Here is a 17,538-nt window from a genome sequence, read left to right on the forward strand (position 1 = left end):
AAGTCTTTCCCCAAGGTTTGTCCTGTTGACCTGAAAACCTGACTCTCCGCCAAGCATATTATCACTTGGACTCCATTGCTCTTTCCCAGTCCATGTCCCTAGCCAGGTCCTTGCCCCACACTGTTACAGTCATCCTTTACTTGGCTTCCTCCTTCTGACTTTCCTATGTTAATCCAGTTCCTGTCCTGACACCCAAAGAGGCTGACATTAGGCAGGCAGCTGCTGCTTTTGTTGAAACTCTCTGCCAATGATCCTCCCATGAGTTCCAGCAGCCTTGAGAGTGCAACAACTTCCTAGGTCATACATGATGAGCCCCACTACTCTCATGACTTCACACTGATGTCACCTCCACCAACAAATGTTTCTTCTGTGTCTCAGCCCCAGTGGCTGTTGTGTGGAGGCAGAATGGCAGGGTCATCTCTAGTCCAGCTACTGTGACAGGTGTCACGAGGTGCTCATGCAGCTATGATAATGTGTCTTCTCACTTCCTTGGTCTTCCAAGGTCTAGGCCACAACTCTGAAAACCACAATCGCAATTATTCAAAACAACTAAAACCCCAAAGCCAGAAAAAAATTATCCTGGGAAAACAATAAGAATTCTTTAAGAGAATTTGATGATGTTTTGTTAAGATCATTTATTTTAGAAATATTAAAATGGCAGAACCTTTGCTATCCAAATTTTTTATGTATAACTTCCCAGTTAATAATGAAGAACGATACAAGCAGAAGAACTGTACTCATAAAAAAACAGATCTGAGAACAGAGTACATGAAAAAAATGAAGTATAATTGAAAGATAAATTGTATTGATAAAGAAATAGATCAGAACAGAACATGGCTAAGTATGATGGGTCTGTGAACACCCAACTCCTAGCCCCCATCATCAGAACTGTCGTGACGGGCAACCAGTCTTTTGATGAACTCCATCAAAGGTCACTACAGGTTACCACTGTATATACAATAGCTGCTAAGGGCTAAATGTCGAGAAATTTTATCCTTCACAAACATAGATTTACAATAACGACATTTCTTCCTTTACAAAGGAAATACCAATATTTCAATTAATGCGTAATACTTACATGTAAACTCAATGCTGTAAATAACTTTATAGGTATTATCTACAGCACAAACAACATGATGATATGAACATATAAAAATACATGTCAAATCCTAAACGAACAATATAAACATCTGAATATCCTGTTATCAATACTTTATCAGAAATGGTCATACAAATAGAAAAAGTAGATGCCATGTTGTAGCCCCATAGAAACTGCCAGCATGGCCTAAGACCTGCCTGTAGACTGTCTTACATACAAGAGATACAATGTTTTCCTTTAAGACAGAATGTGTCAAGACAGACTCGAAAAAGAGTTAAGATATTTCTCGAAAAGTAAACTATATAGTTGCATGCCTTTAAAAATGCAGACATAAAATGATCACTACAGTTTTACCTGGGTAAACTGTAGAAAGATTTGGAGAGCATTATCACCTACATACTGTGAAACATCATTGTGCCATCCTCCATTTTTTTTCATGTCTCGTCAGATTCGAATATGAGTTAAGACATTTCTCAAAACGGAAACTATATAACTGCCCACATTTAAAAACGCAGACATAAAAGAATCCCAGTTTCTCCTGGGTAAACTGTAGAAAGACTCACAACTTCCTAAGATTTCAGCGAGAGCTATTTCTAAGTCCTTTACTGCCTTGGTCGTCAGATAATATTTTTGGGGGTAACGTATTTTCGCGCTTGAGTCATAAAGACTCATTGTCTTATGACCCAAGTATGTTATCTTTACTATAATACCTATTTTCGCAGTGTAACCACAATGGTTTAACAACGTCTGCTTTAATGTTAGGGCAATTTGTTTATAATAGCCCTTTAACTCAGCGCCTAGTTCCCCCAGAAGACTGCTGTTGCCTTCCAGGTTCTCATCTCCCTGGACAAAGACATACAGGGTTAGGAGACCGCCCTGGGAAATATGAAGCACATCCCAGATAACTTCCTGCTTCTCTTGCAAACCCAGATTCAAAGCCCAGCTCTTAGAGATAACCAGTGTTCCTTTACGCAGTGAGCCCAACTCTGTCCGGACTAAGTGCTCATAGCCTTCATGTAGTGAGAATGGTTTCATGCAGAGGGCTTCTGGAGAGCGTATCAACTTTCCAGGCATCTCTAGACAAGAAAAGAAACATAACAAATTATAAAAGTAAAAATGCCCAGAATGTCGTGTGTGACACATCACCAAGCAGTTTGTAAATCCCACACTTTGCAGCCCAACCGAGAAGGTGAACACAAGATACCAAACACTGATTCAAGAACTGGAAGGAGGTAGATGTAAGGGGGACTTGGACACTCAAATGGCCAAAGAGGGAGTCATGGAAGCAGCTGAATACTCACAGTCTCAGAGGCTTGCTCTGGGGAACTCCATGGATGAGAAGAATCAGGGGAGCAAATGACAGACTAATGTTGAGGACAGAACCTAGTCAGGTGATGAAACAGGAGAAAAGCATGGAGAAATGGGGAGGGTCCACAGAGCAAAGAGGGGAGCAGAGTGCATTGCCAGAGCTCCAGAGTTGGGGAGAGGACTCCTCAGAGAGGACCACAAGGGCGGCTAGGTTTTTCTGGTGAGTACAGACTGGCAGTCCCAGCCATAAGGTAGCATACAGTTCTTCAAAGCCTTGTACCCAGTAAAGGAATTTGAAGGAACCTTCTACTGACAGGTTAGAGTCACAGAGGAAATTTCTTTTGTTTGTCTCCCTATCTGAGAATGTCACATGTTTCCAGGTGCTGTCTTGTGTGTGTGTGTGTATGTGTGATGATCAGTGTACAGGAAGTTCAGTGTCCGTGCAAGGCTGTGCTGCTAAGCTCTGTTGGAAACAGGCCTGCCATGAGGCCAGGCCAGGCCAACACTCTCACTGTTCTGCTGCAAACACTAGGGCTGCTGTTTCCCCTGGCCTGAGACTTGGCAGTGATATCAGCTTAACCTGCTGTGGCAGGTGACAAGACCCTTGAAGGGAATTATGAGGCCTGGTTCCTCCATGTTCTTGCTCTAGTTCCAGCTACTGGACAAGCACGCTGTATCCGATTTGGCCATTGTGAAGGGAAAAGCTCACAGCTTTATTGAAAGCAGTGAATATATTTTCCATAGGGAACCAGAGATCAATAAACTAGCTGTTGATATTTTAGGAGTTTTCAGGTTGCCCAAGCCCAGAAAGCAATCTTCCAACTCCCTCAGCCCAATGTAAACTGATTAGTAATCTCTGTTCCTCTACCTGCTGTGGCATCCATCTGGTGCTTCACCCATTCCTCTGTGGTAAACCTCTTCACACAGCCACCTTCCACGTGCCAGGATTCAGGCTCCGCAGCGAACACTGCACAGCAGAATCTCTCCACTCTGAGCGCACACACATATGCACACACAGCTCCGGATTTGTGTACTTCGATGAATTTGCATGTGTATTTTATCTTCTCCTTCTCCCCACAGAAGTGAGTGACAGGCAGCTGTTGGATGCACTTTTCTATTTCACTCTCTAGAAGCAGGAGATCGCTCTTCTCTGCTTCAAAACCAATAATTTGCTGGGTTTTGCCATCCAAGCCAATGAACAAATATCCCCCTTCAGTGTTTGCAAATGCAGAAACAGTTTGAGGGAGGAACTCTAAAATCTTTTCCTTAGGAGAAATCTTTTCCTTAGGAGTCAATTTTACTTCAGCATGTGTGGATTTAGTGAAACAGAATGTCTCCCCATAGGCAAGCCAGTCTCTGTTAAATAAGGTAAGACATTCTTTAAGTGTTTCATTACAGATGATTTTTCCAGAACTTGTTCTGGATTTGAGGAACTGCAATGCAACCACTGCTTTCAGTTCAACTGAGAATGAGAAGATTCTTATGTACAAGTTCGTTTTCCAGGTGGCGATCCCCGGACCTCTCTGATTCGGCTTCCATGGTTTCACAAAAATGAAAAAGTAGTCTTTGTGCTGCATGAAGTCTAGATAGTCATGAGGAAGGTGCACGATACTGGGTAAGGAATATACCAAATCCAGTCCCATTCCATCTCTGGTGAAGATGTAGTTTTGATTTTTAATGTGAGCCTTGACCACGCCCCCTCCAGAATTCAGCAGGGTACACACAGCCTGTAATAAACTTTTGGCTTCTTTACTCCTCAGTTGGCTATCTTTCATTGAATCCCTAGTCTTCTCTCCAAGTGTGATTTCTCCTACAGACAGAACTAGTTCAGCATAGTCCGTGTCCTGATCGACAGTGATGCTCATTTTGCAGTCACTGTCTCTGCTTCCCAGATGAAATCCTTTCCTGCAATACAGTCAGAGCCAGCGTTACCAGACCACACAACCATTTGAGCTGCTATGGAGGAGCAAGTGAGAAGGTCAGATGCGATTCTTTTTAGGGACTGTTGGGACAATTTTGATCTGACCACAATAATGGACACTCAATAAATTTTAAAATTTGAGTTCCTGATTGTATATGATCCTCTTCTATTTTGAATTAAGAAACTTCATTGGGCATGCACATCCTACATGGCACTGTGTTGTATAAGGTACTTTAAAATATTTTTAGCCTAATATATTTTATATTTTTATGTGTATGAGTGTTTTGTCTGTATATATGTATGTGTATCACTGAGATGTCTGGTGCCACTGGAGGTCAGAAGAGGTCTTGCATCCTTCGAGGATGGAGATATGGGTGCTTATGAGCCCAGTGTTAGTGCTGGCAATTGGACCCTGGTCCTCTGTAAGAGCGACAAGATACCTTACACTGTGAGCCAATACTGCAGCCCTACAAAAAGACATTTAACTTAAGTGCATTCTGTACACTGAGTGTGTTCTCCTGTCTAACTTCTTTACTGTCACCATCCCATCTGTCCCCTATGCTCCCTTCGGTAAATTCAGGTACATACACACACACACACACACACACACACACACACACACACACACACACACACACACGATTTCTCAGATGTTTAATATATACACTCTCGGAACCACATCTGAGAAGAAATGTGTGAGATTTGTCATTCTGAGACTGGCTTGGTTCACTTCATCTGATTCTGCCCTATGGTACCATCCCCTCCCCCTTCTTCTTTTGTGGAAGTTGGGGTGACAGTCATGGCTTTAAATTTGTCAGCAACATATTCTCCAGGAATCACAGCCTCTCTCCTGCTTTAACATGGCTGTTCTCCATTCTCCAGCTCCCTCCTGGTGTGGCTTCTCTGTTCTGGAATCCTGATCTCCTCTTTTCCTTCTCTCAGGACCTTTCCCCTAATAGCATGAAGTCATATCTGAGCACTGCTCAGGAACACTCCGTAGAAGTCCTCTCACTTTCTCCATTTCTTCTGCCTGTCCTGATGTTGCTTTCCAGTTCTTTCCACTACGACAAAAACAAACCGTTTACATACCACGACGCCATCCATCTTCCTGGCTTGGCATGCCGTCCTCCCTGAAGAATATCCCCTGGACACTTGAGCTGAACAGAGGGCTCTGTGGATGTCTGTGGATTCACATCTTTCTCCAGCTGTGGGGTGTTTCCAGCCATCTCTCCTTCAGATAACTTCTCAACTCTTTCTGACTTCAGATTCTGGGGACAGAAACAATTAGTGTGCTAGTCTTCATAACAGTTCTCCACACAGTGTTGGATTCTGTGTGTTTCCTTCAGTTCCTATTTATGCTCCTTAGGCTTCAGCGTTTCATTGGTCTTTATGTTTACAGATTCATTTTTCTGCCTAGCGAGTCTGGTATTGAACCTTACTAAGTATTTCTTTTAAATTCAGTTAGTGAGGTCTTATACGTCCTGTTTGGTTCCTTTCTGTGATATTGAATAACTTCATTTATTCTCAAAATTGACTATCTTGGTTTCCATCTATAGTTAGACTAGCCCTCAGAATCCCAGGCAGGGATACTCCATCTTGTAGTAAGGATTCTCCTTCCCTCTTTGACACGAATAGAAGCCCTGCTTCCCACACTTGGACGGTGTGTGGTGACATCTGCAGAATCCTAATAAAGGACCAGAGAAAAATAATTTTCAATGTTAAGAAAAATAATTTTCAATGTTAAGAAAAATAATTTTCTCTTGTCCTGAGAGATGTCTTTGCATCGAAGAGCACATCCCTCTCTTCCAGAGACTCCAGTACAATTCCCAGCGTGCGTATGATGACTCACAACCTTTTGTAACTCAGATATGTGGTCCTAAGACAACATGATACACACAAAATACATAAGTAAATTTAAAATATTATGTTAAACACAAATTTCCCATGATACCTATATATTTGGATTATGGCTTCCCTCAACTGAACCCCTGGCAGCTTATCTCTGCAGTGGCCAGCAGCAGTACAGAGACTCAGCACTGCTCAGAGTGTTGAGAATAATTGAGGACTGAGTACCCCTCCTTAAATGGACCATCAACACAACCTGACCTCTCAGGCTCGGGGAACACTGTCACAGAGAACACAGGAAAGAATGTCAGAGCTGAGAGCTGGGGGCTGGGGAAATGGACACATGGTTAAGAAAACGCACTATTCTTCCCGAGAACCGAAGTTTGCTTCACTGCACTGACCTGACAGCTCACCACCATCTGCAACTCCATTTCCAGGAACCAGAGAGCCTCTGTAGGCACTGTACACACCCCTTGTACATATACATGCACACAGACAAAACACATGTACATATAGAATATAAATTAGATTAATATCCTTTTAAAGGAAGGCTGTAAAAGCTGGAGGACAGCAATAAATACTGAGACATGCTGTCTTCTGGGCATGATGTGGCCACTGCACTCATGGCTTCCTGTAGTGGCATTACCTGCCCATGCTCAGCCAAAAGGGTCACTCACCATTCCAACAGGCAGCATTAACTGGATTCAGTGGGTCATAATTAATCAATTAAATAACTGGAGAGAGCAATGGGCAGGGGCTAGAAGTGCATTTAGGGAGTGGCTGAAGGGAATGGAAGTGCATGAGACCAGGATACATTGTTACAAAGATGAAATTTTCCAAGAATAAACAAAAAATATTCTATTATGATTAAAAAAAAAAAACAACTGAAGTTATACTCCTAGGCATTTGCCCTTAAGCATCTAGGCAACCCTACAGGACACACACCTGTACACTCAGGTGAGTTGTCTTCCTGTTCACAACAACTGAGTTTGTGAACGAGCAAAGGGTCCTATCAGTGGGGGAGTGGATGAGGAAAACATAGCATGTGCACAATTAAACTCCCTACATGCTTAGTCTGAACTCAGGGTTTACTCAGCCATAAGGAAGAATGGAATCCATCACTGCAGGAAAGAGGACGGAGCTGAGGATTACAGTATGTGAAATGATTCAGAAAGATGAATCATTAAAATTATCAATGAACAATGTGTTTAAGGTATTAAGGTATGTGGGAAGAGGAGCAGGAGTGGGAGGGGCCAGAAGAGAGAGTAAAGAGGATTCCTAGGATCAAAAGACATCTTGCTTCTGATAATGTCATAGCGAAAACTTTATTCTATAAAATTAGTCTCAGTTAATAAGAAAGAGGCTCATGTGAATGGAAAAACATCACTACCAACAACAAGTCATCTTTCTTACAGTCTATGGCGTTTCTGTTTGTGGTGTTTTTAACCTGCAGTTTCCTTTGCTATTTTGACTCTAGAAGGCACTCACACAAGATGACAGCAAAGACAGCCATAGAAAACAGAGGCTGGAGAGATGTGAGAGAACTTCATTGACTTGGCCAATATCAAATAAATGCAACATCTGTCCACTGCTGTGCGGTAACCTTCATTAAACTAATTTGTTTCCTGGAACTGAGTTTGCATGAGTCACTGTGACTGTCAGTGCTACCCAGGAACACTCAGGACTCTTATGCACTGTAAATTTTAATTCTATGAACATGTTTAAGGGTGCTGTGTTGAATTATTGTTCTTAAAAATGTTTTACTTGTATGAGTGTTTATCTTTCGTGTATGTTTGTGAGCATACACGAAACATATACCAGGTGTATGCCTGGTGCCTTTGGAGTCCAGAAGATGACATTAAGATATCTGATTTGGAGTTGGAAATGGTTGTGAGCTGCTCTTTGGGTGCTAGAAATAGAATCCATCCAGGTCACATGAAAGATCAGCCAGTGTTCTGAATTACTGACTCATCTATGCAGCCTCTGTCTGTCTGTCTGTCTGTCTGTCTGTCTGTCTTTTCTTCTCTTCTCTTCTCTTCTCTTCTCTTCTCTTCTTTCATCTCCTCTCCTCTCTATCCCCCCTCTCTCTTTCTCTTTTTACTAACAGAAATGCTGTATATTCAGAGTGAAGAATACACCTATGAAATATGTACATATTATGGGATGGTTAAATTAAGTTAATTGGTGGATATTAGCCCAGAAACTTAGAATACCCAAGATATAATTTGCAAAACTCATGAAACTCAAGAAGAAGGAAGACGAAAGTGTGGATACTTCGATCCTTCTTAGAAGGGGGAACAAAATACCCATGGAAGGAGTTACAGAGACAAAGTTCAGAGCTGAGACAGAAGGAAAGACCATCCAGAGACTGCCCCACCCAGGGATCCATCTCATAAACAACCACCAAACCCAGACACTATTGCATATACCAACAAGATTTTGCTGACAGGACCCTGATATAGCTATCTCTTGTGAGGCTATGCCAGTGCCTGGCAAATACAAAAGTGGATGTTCACAGTCATCTAATGGATGGAACACAGGGTCCCCAATGAAGGAGCTAGAGAAAGTACCCAAGGAGCTGAAGGGATCTGCAGCCCTATAGGAGAAACAACAATATGAACTAACCAGTACCCCCAGAGCTCGTGTCTCTAGTTGCATATGTAGCAGAGGATGGCCTAGTCAGCCATCAGTAGGAGGAGAGGCCCTTGTTCTGCAAAGATTCTATGCCCTAGTATAGGGGAATGCCAGGGCCAGGATGTGGGAGTGAGTGGGTTGGGGAGCAGGGGGAGGGGGGGTATAGGGGATTTCCAGAGAGGAAACTAGGAAAGGGGATAGCATTTGAAATGTAAATGAAGAAAACATCTAATAAAAAAATCTCAAAAAATTAAGTTAATTGATATATGCATTATTTTATACAAAAATGATACAAGTTGGTATATTTGTGTGAAGAACACAAAACACCAACTTCTACAACTAGATCTGGTAGTACATCCTGTAATCCCAGCTATCCAGGAATTACCTGAGGCAAAAAGATCACAAGTTCAAAGCCAATCTGGAATGCAGAGCGAGTTCAAGGCCAGCCTTTGCAAGTTAGCAGATTTCTTTCTCCAATTACCAAGTAACCAGAGGACTGGATACAGAGTTCACAAGCAGAGCCCGTGCCTGCATGTTCACAGCTCTAGGTACAACTCCCAGAATACAAACTTGGTAGCTTTGAAAAGGAGAATGCACTGCTGTTTACTGTAGGCACCCTGTTCTGCAAAGGCTCCCCCTACATGGCACACATCTTACAGCCGTTCAGTAACAGCTCCCAACAAGCAAGCCCACTTCCTAGTCACTGCTGTCCTAACTTCTACTTGTATCAAATCAGGTTCTTTGACTTTTCCCAATATGCAGCAACAGCCAGGGATGAGAAGCTGTCTCTCTGGAATAGTGACATCATTTCCCTTGGACATATCTAGTAGTGCTTCTCATTTATTGAGGAGCCACTATGGTTTCCAAAATATCCACTGAAATTCATACTCGTCCACCCCTTTTGTGCAGGGATCCTGTTACTCCACATCTGGGACATCAGGCATCTTTCATCTTTTTGATAACAGACTGCAGGAGCTGGAGAGACAGCTCCATGGTTAAGAACACCTGCTACTCTTGCAAAAGACTCAAGCTACATTCATGCACATGAACTAAAATTGTCTTAAAAAGACAGTCATGATATTGAAGAAATAGCTCAGTAGTAATGAGCACTGTCTGTCTGTCCAGGGGATGCATATCCAATTCCCAGCACCCACACGATAGCTCACAGGATCTGTAACTCTAGTCCCAGGTGATCTGTCACCCTCTTATCTATCTCTGTGAGCACCAAGTACATATACAGTGTACATGCACACATGCAGAAAAAACATCCACACTAATGAAATAATAATTAAAATGTTAAGTAAATCAATCATTGTGACAAGAGTGAGTCGTATTTAACTGTGCTTCTTGTATTTTCTCAATGGTTAGTGACATTAAATTTTTCTCAAATGCCTCTTGGTCCTTTGTAAATCTAGTTGAAGGGTCCCACTGGACTCTATCCAGCTGTGGGTTTTTCAACAGATCAGGAAATGGGGCTTCTGCTCTATCAGTACCCCAACTGTAGGATCTGAAAATAAATCCCTTTAGTCCATCTGTAGTTGAATTGTGTCTGTAGTGCGATCTAATTTCATTCTTCTCCATATAGAAATTTCTCTTCAGTTTCTGCTTATAGGGTCACATTTCTAAGAGGATGGGGCATCCTTACAGGGCTCTGGAGATCTACACAAACCTCTGCTTCCCCTGCCTCACTAGTTAGGCTTAGACCATGCATAATTTTGAAGTGCCCAAACTACCATAATTAGAATTCATCTTTGTGGAGCTAAGAGTTAAACCTAGGTCTGAGGAACTCTGTTATTGTCCAAGCATAAGTAAGCACCCTTCGGCTCTCCTCCATCCCATAATCAGAGGAAAGCATTTGTTCTTGCTCTAACCTCTGCAGCATGCAAAACCTCAGCAGCCTGTGCATTGGTAAAAGTGGCTACAGAAATGCCAAAGAGACAAAGATATTAGAAGGGGCAGAAGGTATCTCAGGCTTTACACTAGACAGTGGGCTGAGCCATCAATCTCCTATTCATCCCAGAACAATAGGCTGGACGTGCTGTTGAAGTGGGGATAGAAAGAAAGTGGGGTTACAGGATGCTGGTAAAAACCTGGCTCACTTTACCTTGTCCTGGAATCTGAGTTGCTTGGAGTCCATGGTGTTTCAAAGAGGGAACGTCGGGTTGTGTGTCCTTCTCAAGAGTAAGAGCCCTGCAAGGACGAGGTTTCCTTCAGAACTGATTGTGGTTCCTCCTTGATAAATTGTTAACCTTATGAGTTCTGGTTGTAGGTTGGGTTTTTTTTTTCCTGCCTGTGTGTTTTGTTGTTATTAATGTTTCTGTAGAGGGAATAAAGTGTTTACATCCCTTCCTTTCCCTTCTCTCTCTGCCCAGCATTAACTGAACTCTGGCCTGCAACCATGTTGCCCCTTCAGCATCCCAAGCACCTGTGATTATAGGCACATGCCGTCACTCTGGTATCGCGTCCAGGACAGAATTCACTCTATTAATATTTGACTTAGGACTCTGTGTATAGGATGCTCTTCCAAATATCTTTGCTGAAAGATGCTGGTGTCGAGTTCACGGCAGCTTCCTGAGATGGGTGGGAAGGGCTGGCTTCAGCTCAGACACAAGCTCTGCCCTGAGCTGTGGACCTTTCTGAAGTGAACCATGGTGCAGCACACACATTAAACTGCAACGGAAGGACTTAGCGTTTCACTGACATGAAGATCTCCCTTTCCCCCACGGGCAGAGTTCATCATGGTCTGCCATGTTGGCAGAAACCCTAGTAGAACGTTTGGCATCTTGTTTCGCCAGGCCACCACATCCTCTCATTTACAATTTGTTTATAGAGTAATGAGCAGCAGCTTTGGTAAACCCATGTGAGCTACAATTTTTTTTTTAAATGAGTGTTTTGCCTTATGTATGTCTGTCCACCACACATGTGCCTCCTCAGTTTGGTGGATTTCTGAAGAGAATTCCCTGGAACTGAAGATAGAGATGCTTGTGACCTACTACGTGGGTACTGGGAACCAAATCCAGGTCCTCTGCGAGAGCAACAAGTGCTCTGAACCTCTGCACCATCCCTACAGTTCCTGTAAACTGCTGCTTAATTTCATATTGAGTATTGGTCTAACAGATTAGTAAGGTCACAGTTTCTGGGATTAGAGAAGGCACCAGGATGGATACTGTAATATATTTGCCGATCAGGGCTCATCCTAACTGATGCTTGGGAAATCTACTGATTTTTTAAAATTTGTTTAAATTTTCTTGTTTTATTATTTTTCTTTATGGTTTCTGATACATGCTCTTGCTATGTCAAACCTGCTATGTAGAGCAGGCTGGCCTCTACCATACAGAGGTCCATGTGTAGTAATTAAGGGCATGTACCACCCCTTCTGACTAGAGCTGGTGATTTTCATTAATCCTAAGGGTTCTCTCATATAGCCCCTCCAAACTACACATATATGTGGTTAAGGAATATTTTTAAAAGCTATTAGAATGGGAAATGTGAATCCTGAGAAAATATCCAAAAAAGAATTAAATTGCACTTGGGAGGCAGAGGCAGAAGGATTTCTGAGTTCAGGGCCAGCATGGTCTACAAAGTGAGTTCCAGGACAGCCAGGGCTACACAGAGAAACCCTGTCTTGAAAAAAGAAAGAAAGAAATAGAACCCTAAAGAAGAAAAATCTCGTGTTTGTGTGTTAGGGAGGGGTTTAACTCTAGCAATTTAATTCAGACTAAACCATGAGAATGTACAAGAATTCATGACCCATTGTATAGGGAGGTAATATTATCTAAGACCAGGAAATCATAGGCATGCTAGAGAAGTTTCCAGAAGCTGAATTACTAAGTCAAGTGATAAACTATTTATATATGAAGTATTCACCATTAGGGTTTTTCCCCCCCGGCAACTTTATCTTGGTCCGGTCTCTGAAAGCACACTGGGCACCCCTCAGAAGGCAGGCCTAGAGCTCCATGTCTATTACAAACTAACCCTTTCCCTCCAGGTTGCCCACACACTCAGATCTGAGCATGGAGAATGACACAGTCCTAAGATAAGTTCAGAGCAGCCATGCGTTCAGATAGGCCCCAGCCGAAGGAAAGCATTTGAACACACTGCTGACAGTTCCAGACAACGTCAGCTAAAGGACGAGGTCTTGACTCCCAGGAGATGAACAGCAATGGAGCCAGATCAGCAGGATCACTCAATTTACACTGAAATCTTAGCACTGGTCTTCATACGGTGTAACTGTATGAAACACTCAGGAAGATGTGTGCTCCCCCCTTCATGATAATTCTGCATCATGCTAGAGCCAATCGCTGTGCTTTAGTGCCAGGTACTATCGGCTTCTGCATAGGAGCGCTGCCTGGACATGAGCCTGCATTCCTTAAGGCCCTGCCAGAGGTCTCCATGTACACCCAGAAGGCATCAAGGAGCCAAGGCTGGTGTTGGCCTTGGAAGGCTGATGTCTGCATTGTGAGCTTCAGGCCTGCAAACCATGCACAGTGAATTGAAGACCAGCCTGGGGTACATACCCAGACTCTGTCTGCCTCCCTCCCCTCTAAAATACTAACACAAAACCACAACTAGATTTACCTGGATCTAAAGCAGCCTGTATTGCTGGGAAAGGAGCAGTTTCATTTCTGTATATATACCAACTTCTGTATTAGTCAGGGTTCTCTAGAGTCACAGAACTTATGGGTAGTCTCTATATAGTAAGGGAATATGTTGATGACTTACAATCTGTAGTCCAACTCCCAACAGTGGTCAGCAGCAGCTGTGAATGGAAATCTAAGGATCTAGCAGTTGCTCAGTCCCACAAGGCAAGCAGGCAAAGAAGAGAGAGAGAGTTAGATGCTGCAGCCCCACCCTGTTCCATACACTGCTATGTGGTCTCTATTATTCTTTCCCTTTCAGCCCCACCCATTCAGCACCCCCTGAATCAAGCCATGTCCTAAGCCAGCATGCCAGGTTCACACAGCACATGGAAAGAGGACAGAAATCACATCTCACACCAAAGTGCAAAAGGACAATGCTCAGGTTGCTGGGAAACTTTAAAGTCAATGATGTTACATTGGAGTCCCCTTTACAGGAGCTGTGGGCTAGCCTGGGACACTGGCCATCTCAGGTCAAGACCTCAACTATGGAAACTGTTCATACCCAGTACCTTCAGGCACTCAGTATGGACACAGTCCTTAAATGCAAGGGAGGGAGCAGAACTCATCGAATTCCAAGACTGAAGTGAGGTTCAGAGACCTCCAGGGTCCTTGGGTCTACTTAACTAGGTAGTTCCTTCTTCTCAAATTGTAGCATTGACTCTCGGGGAAAATCTCTCTGAAGGAAATGCAGGCTGCCTGTCAGCTGTATCAGGCAGAAAAGGAGATGATGTTCAGAGGTCCTTACTCTGCCCCGAACGCAGGTCGATAAGCCAGCACAGACAGAGGGAGCCAAGTAGAAGGACCTGTTTCTTGGGGGAACAAATCAAAATGAAAAAAAAAAAAAAACCAACCCAACCCTAGATTGGTCTTTCCTGGGTCAGTGTTTTGCACTTCTCTTGAGAAAGGGAAGTTCTCGCCTTCTGGATTGTAAACTTACACAGAAGCATCTTTCCGGCTCTAGAGTACAACATGGCTCCCTTTCCGGAGCCATGTTTTCTCAGTGTTCAACAGGGTCAGGTCTCTTAAGAGGATAGGGAACCCGCAAGGGACTCTAGAGATTCACACAAGCCTGCCAAACATACCACGCCAAACCTGCCTCTTCCTACCTCACTAGTCAGCCTCAGAACAAGCATCATGGGCTCTCTCCCCCAGCAACTATAAGCCCTCCCTCCTCCATCTCAAAGTGGGAAGCCATTTTCTCTCACCCCTGCCTTCAGAGTCTCCCAGTCCTCAGCAGCCGGTGTTTTGAAAGAATAGCTGCAAAGATGCCAAGGAGCCAAGATTCCTAGATGGAAAACAGCCAGAGTTAACTTGAGAGGGAAGGGCGATGCTGGCAACTGCTACCCCACATCCACCCAGAGCCAGTAAGTAGACAGGACCCTGACACTGGGTGGGCACAGAAAGAGAACGACAGCAGGGTTGAGTTTGTCACAGTGGAACTGGCTCACTTACTCTGTGTCCTGGAAGCTGTGTTCCCCGAAGCTCAGAGCACCAATAAGCTTGCAGGCCTTTCCCTTGCCCAGAGAGGCAGGAAAGGTGATCAGAGCTCAACCGCGGAGGGACAGCAACTGATTTTGTGGAACCAAGATACAGCCGCTGTATGAATGCTTGCTGGGGTAAAATGGCATACGCCTCGCCTTTCTTTGCTAGTTTTATAAGTTAAATTGAGTCATCTCTCTGAGACTTTGAGCATTTCGTCACTCCAGGAAGTATAACGGGAAGTTTAGATGCTTTATGCCCTTGTGACTGGAATTGACAACGAGAACAACGAATTTTTTTAATTTTCATTTTATTTATCTATTTATTTAGGACAACTAATTAAAAATATTTTAAAGAAACAAATAAAAGTGAAACTACCTAGAAATCACAGAGCACAGGTGGAAGGAGCAGGTGGGGAAGGGGAGAAGGTCAGGGAAATTTGCTCATTTATAATAAATCCTTGTATGGAAAATTTTAAATTTAATCAAAAATGAAGTTTCCTGTCTCCTTGAAGGAGACCCAGTCTCTCTATCTTTACCAGGCTTCCCAGAGCAGCCGGGCTCCAGGGCTTCCAAGAGCAGGCACTGGGAGGGATGTGAGGAGGAGAGCCCGGAATGTCCTGGGAGAAGAAAGGGGCATCATGGGCGACTGTTGCACTAGCACAGGCAGAGAGGACACAGGCAAATATTCACTCACACGAACACACACAAACACACACATGAACACACACACACATGAACACACACACACAAAGACACACAGGAACACAGAAACACACACTTATACAGACACTCACACTCGGGAACACACACACAAACACACATGAACACACAGTCACATACAGAGTCAGACACAATCACACCCACTCATGAACTTTCATGCACACACACACACACACTCCCATTCCTTTGCTTTCTTTGGGTCTGTTTTATACTAATTATGGCACTGCATGTTTCTGTATCTCTTTACCTCATGAGCAATCTCAAGAACACACAAGCTGTTTTGTTTCTTTGTTTTTAGTTTATTGTTTGTTTGTTGCATGGTGGGGCATGCTTTAGTACATACATGTTTCACAAATTCTGGGTTTCTTTTGACAATGTCCTTAAGTGCAAATGGAATGCTGTGGTCACACTCATTCCTTTAAACTCTCTCACTTCAACTGCCCACAGGGACCATGGGTTTGAATGGACAGGGGCTGAAATGCCCAGCTCTCTAGGGTCTCTGTGGTGTCAATCATTTCATCTGGGGAGCAGTACCCAAACCCCACCTCTGCCTCACATGGCTGTTAATGAAAGTGTAGCTGAGGATCTCATTGTCAGGCCACAGGTAGGGGGCTGCCCATGTCAGAAAATAAACATGTATGCTCCAGTGACTGCTATGGCCGAGTTACATACATTCACCAACTCCTGCCATCCAAAATATTCATAATTCTATATGAATCTGTTTCCCTTTGCCAAAAGAATTTGAGCAAACAATTCGCTTAGGGATTTAACAAAGCAATCCTACAGCGTTGGAGTATTGAAAGAGGAGATTGCTCCAGAGGGTCTGATTTATTCAGGAGCAAGACTCTGACTGAAAAGAGTCTAAGGCTTGAGAAAGACTCAGCTTCATTCTGTGTTTTTGTGGTACCACAAGTCCAGGAATAAGGTGGAGCCTTAGTTTCATTTATGTTTCCCCACCTTTGAGAGTTTCTGTTTCCTGGGGAAGGAAAGCACAACTCTCCCATTTCCTGTCTTTGCACTTCCACAAGCAAGGGCTATTTCCTGTTAGAAAATAATCATCAATTTACAGTCGATGTGAAATTCATGAGCTCTGGCTTCAGACTGAGACACTGTGTCAGAGAAACACTAACTCCCTTGCAGAGAAATGGGGCATAAAATGTTTGTGTGAACCCTAAACTCTATTCACTGGTTTCTTTGGTTTTGAGACTGGGTCTCAGGTGTCCATGGCTGTGCTTGAATTGGCTGTGTCACCAACAAGGACACGCCCACCCCCAAGTGTTGGCACCCTAAGCCTGTGCCACCATGCCTGGATGACTTTATTTTACTTTTTGATTGTTTGTTAATGCTTTTTAGTTAATGTCAAAAATAAAGGAGTGCTCTTGCAGTTTTCACACGTTGAATTGTGCCCCGTTATGCTCCCTTAGATCTGTCCTCTCCCGTAATTACCTTCTTTCTACCTTCATGACATACATGCCAATCTACAGCTCATATGTGGGAGACCTTAGACACCAGATTTCACACACACTTGGTAAATCATCTACCTCTAAGCTCTATCCCAACCCAGAGCAGAAAGACTTGAACCAATTTCTTACAGATTCCATTGGAAAATGGTGAAGCTGAACAAGGAGGAAATGAAACATTTACAAAAAAGTGTGAAGCAAGAATGGCAAAGGTAGACATAAATTTAAACTGTGTAGAGACAAAGATACAAATTATTTGAGAGGTGGAGCTGGAAAATAGTGGTAAAATGTGTAATATCATGACACACACACTCGCACACATACGCACACACAGAGTGAGAAAGAGGAAGAAAGTGAGAAATACCAGAGACTAACAGGAAGAGGAAATGATGAGGCTCCATCCTAGAGAAACTATTGGCAACTGATGGCT

General features: G+C 43.3%; 1 protein-coding gene across 3 annotated transcripts; it reads right to left on the reverse strand.

Annotated features, from left to right (window-relative positions):
* Nucleotides 1-662: 662 nt before the first annotated feature.
* Nucleotides 663-15,051, reverse strand: LOC110305487 (schlafen family member 2-like). Of its 3 annotated transcripts, none has more exons than XM_085829746.1 (7): nucleotides 14,900-15,051; nucleotides 14,653-14,732; nucleotides 13,530-14,250; nucleotides 10,912-10,997; nucleotides 5,418-5,596; nucleotides 3,276-4,312; nucleotides 663-2,175 (listed from the first exon to the last, which is right to left on the reverse strand). In XM_085829746.1, exons 4-7 carry the CDS (start codon nucleotides 10,942-10,944, stop codon nucleotides 1,544-1,546), a joined length of 1,881 nt encoding a protein of 626 aa, XP_085685872.1. In that variant the 5' UTR covers nucleotides 10,945-10,997; nucleotides 13,530-14,250; nucleotides 14,653-14,732; nucleotides 14,900-15,051; the 3' UTR covers nucleotides 663-1,543. The 3 variants fall into 3 exon arrangements, with proteins under 3 accessions (XP_085685872.1, XP_085685871.1, XP_085685873.1); XM_085829745.1 differs by having other exon boundaries at nucleotides 13,530-14,256; XM_085829747.1 differs by lacking the exons at nucleotides 13,530-14,250; nucleotides 14,653-14,732; nucleotides 14,900-15,051 and adding an exon at nucleotides 11,233-11,953.
* Nucleotides 15,052-17,538: the final 2,487 nt, after the last annotated feature.

Source organism: Mus caroli, unplaced genomic scaffold (assembly GCF_978045245.1).
Source record: "Mus caroli unplaced genomic scaffold, Mus_caroli_1 scaffold_13, whole genome shotgun sequence".
NCBI lineage: Eukaryota > Metazoa > Chordata > Mammalia > Rodentia > Muridae > Mus > Mus caroli.

Coding starts and splice junctions, on each gene's coding strand:
- LOC110305487 (XM_085829746.1), bottom strand. CDS start 10,944: ATGGACTCCAAGCAACTCAGATTCCAGGACAAG. Junction 4,313..5,417: donor GGAAGATGGATGGCGTCGTG/GTATGTAAACGG, acceptor ACTGTATTGCAG/GAAAGGATTTCATCTGGGAA. Junction 2,176..3,275: donor CCAGATGGATGCCACAGCAG/GTAGAGGAACAG, acceptor TTTCTTGTCTAG/AGATGCCTGGAAAGTTGATA.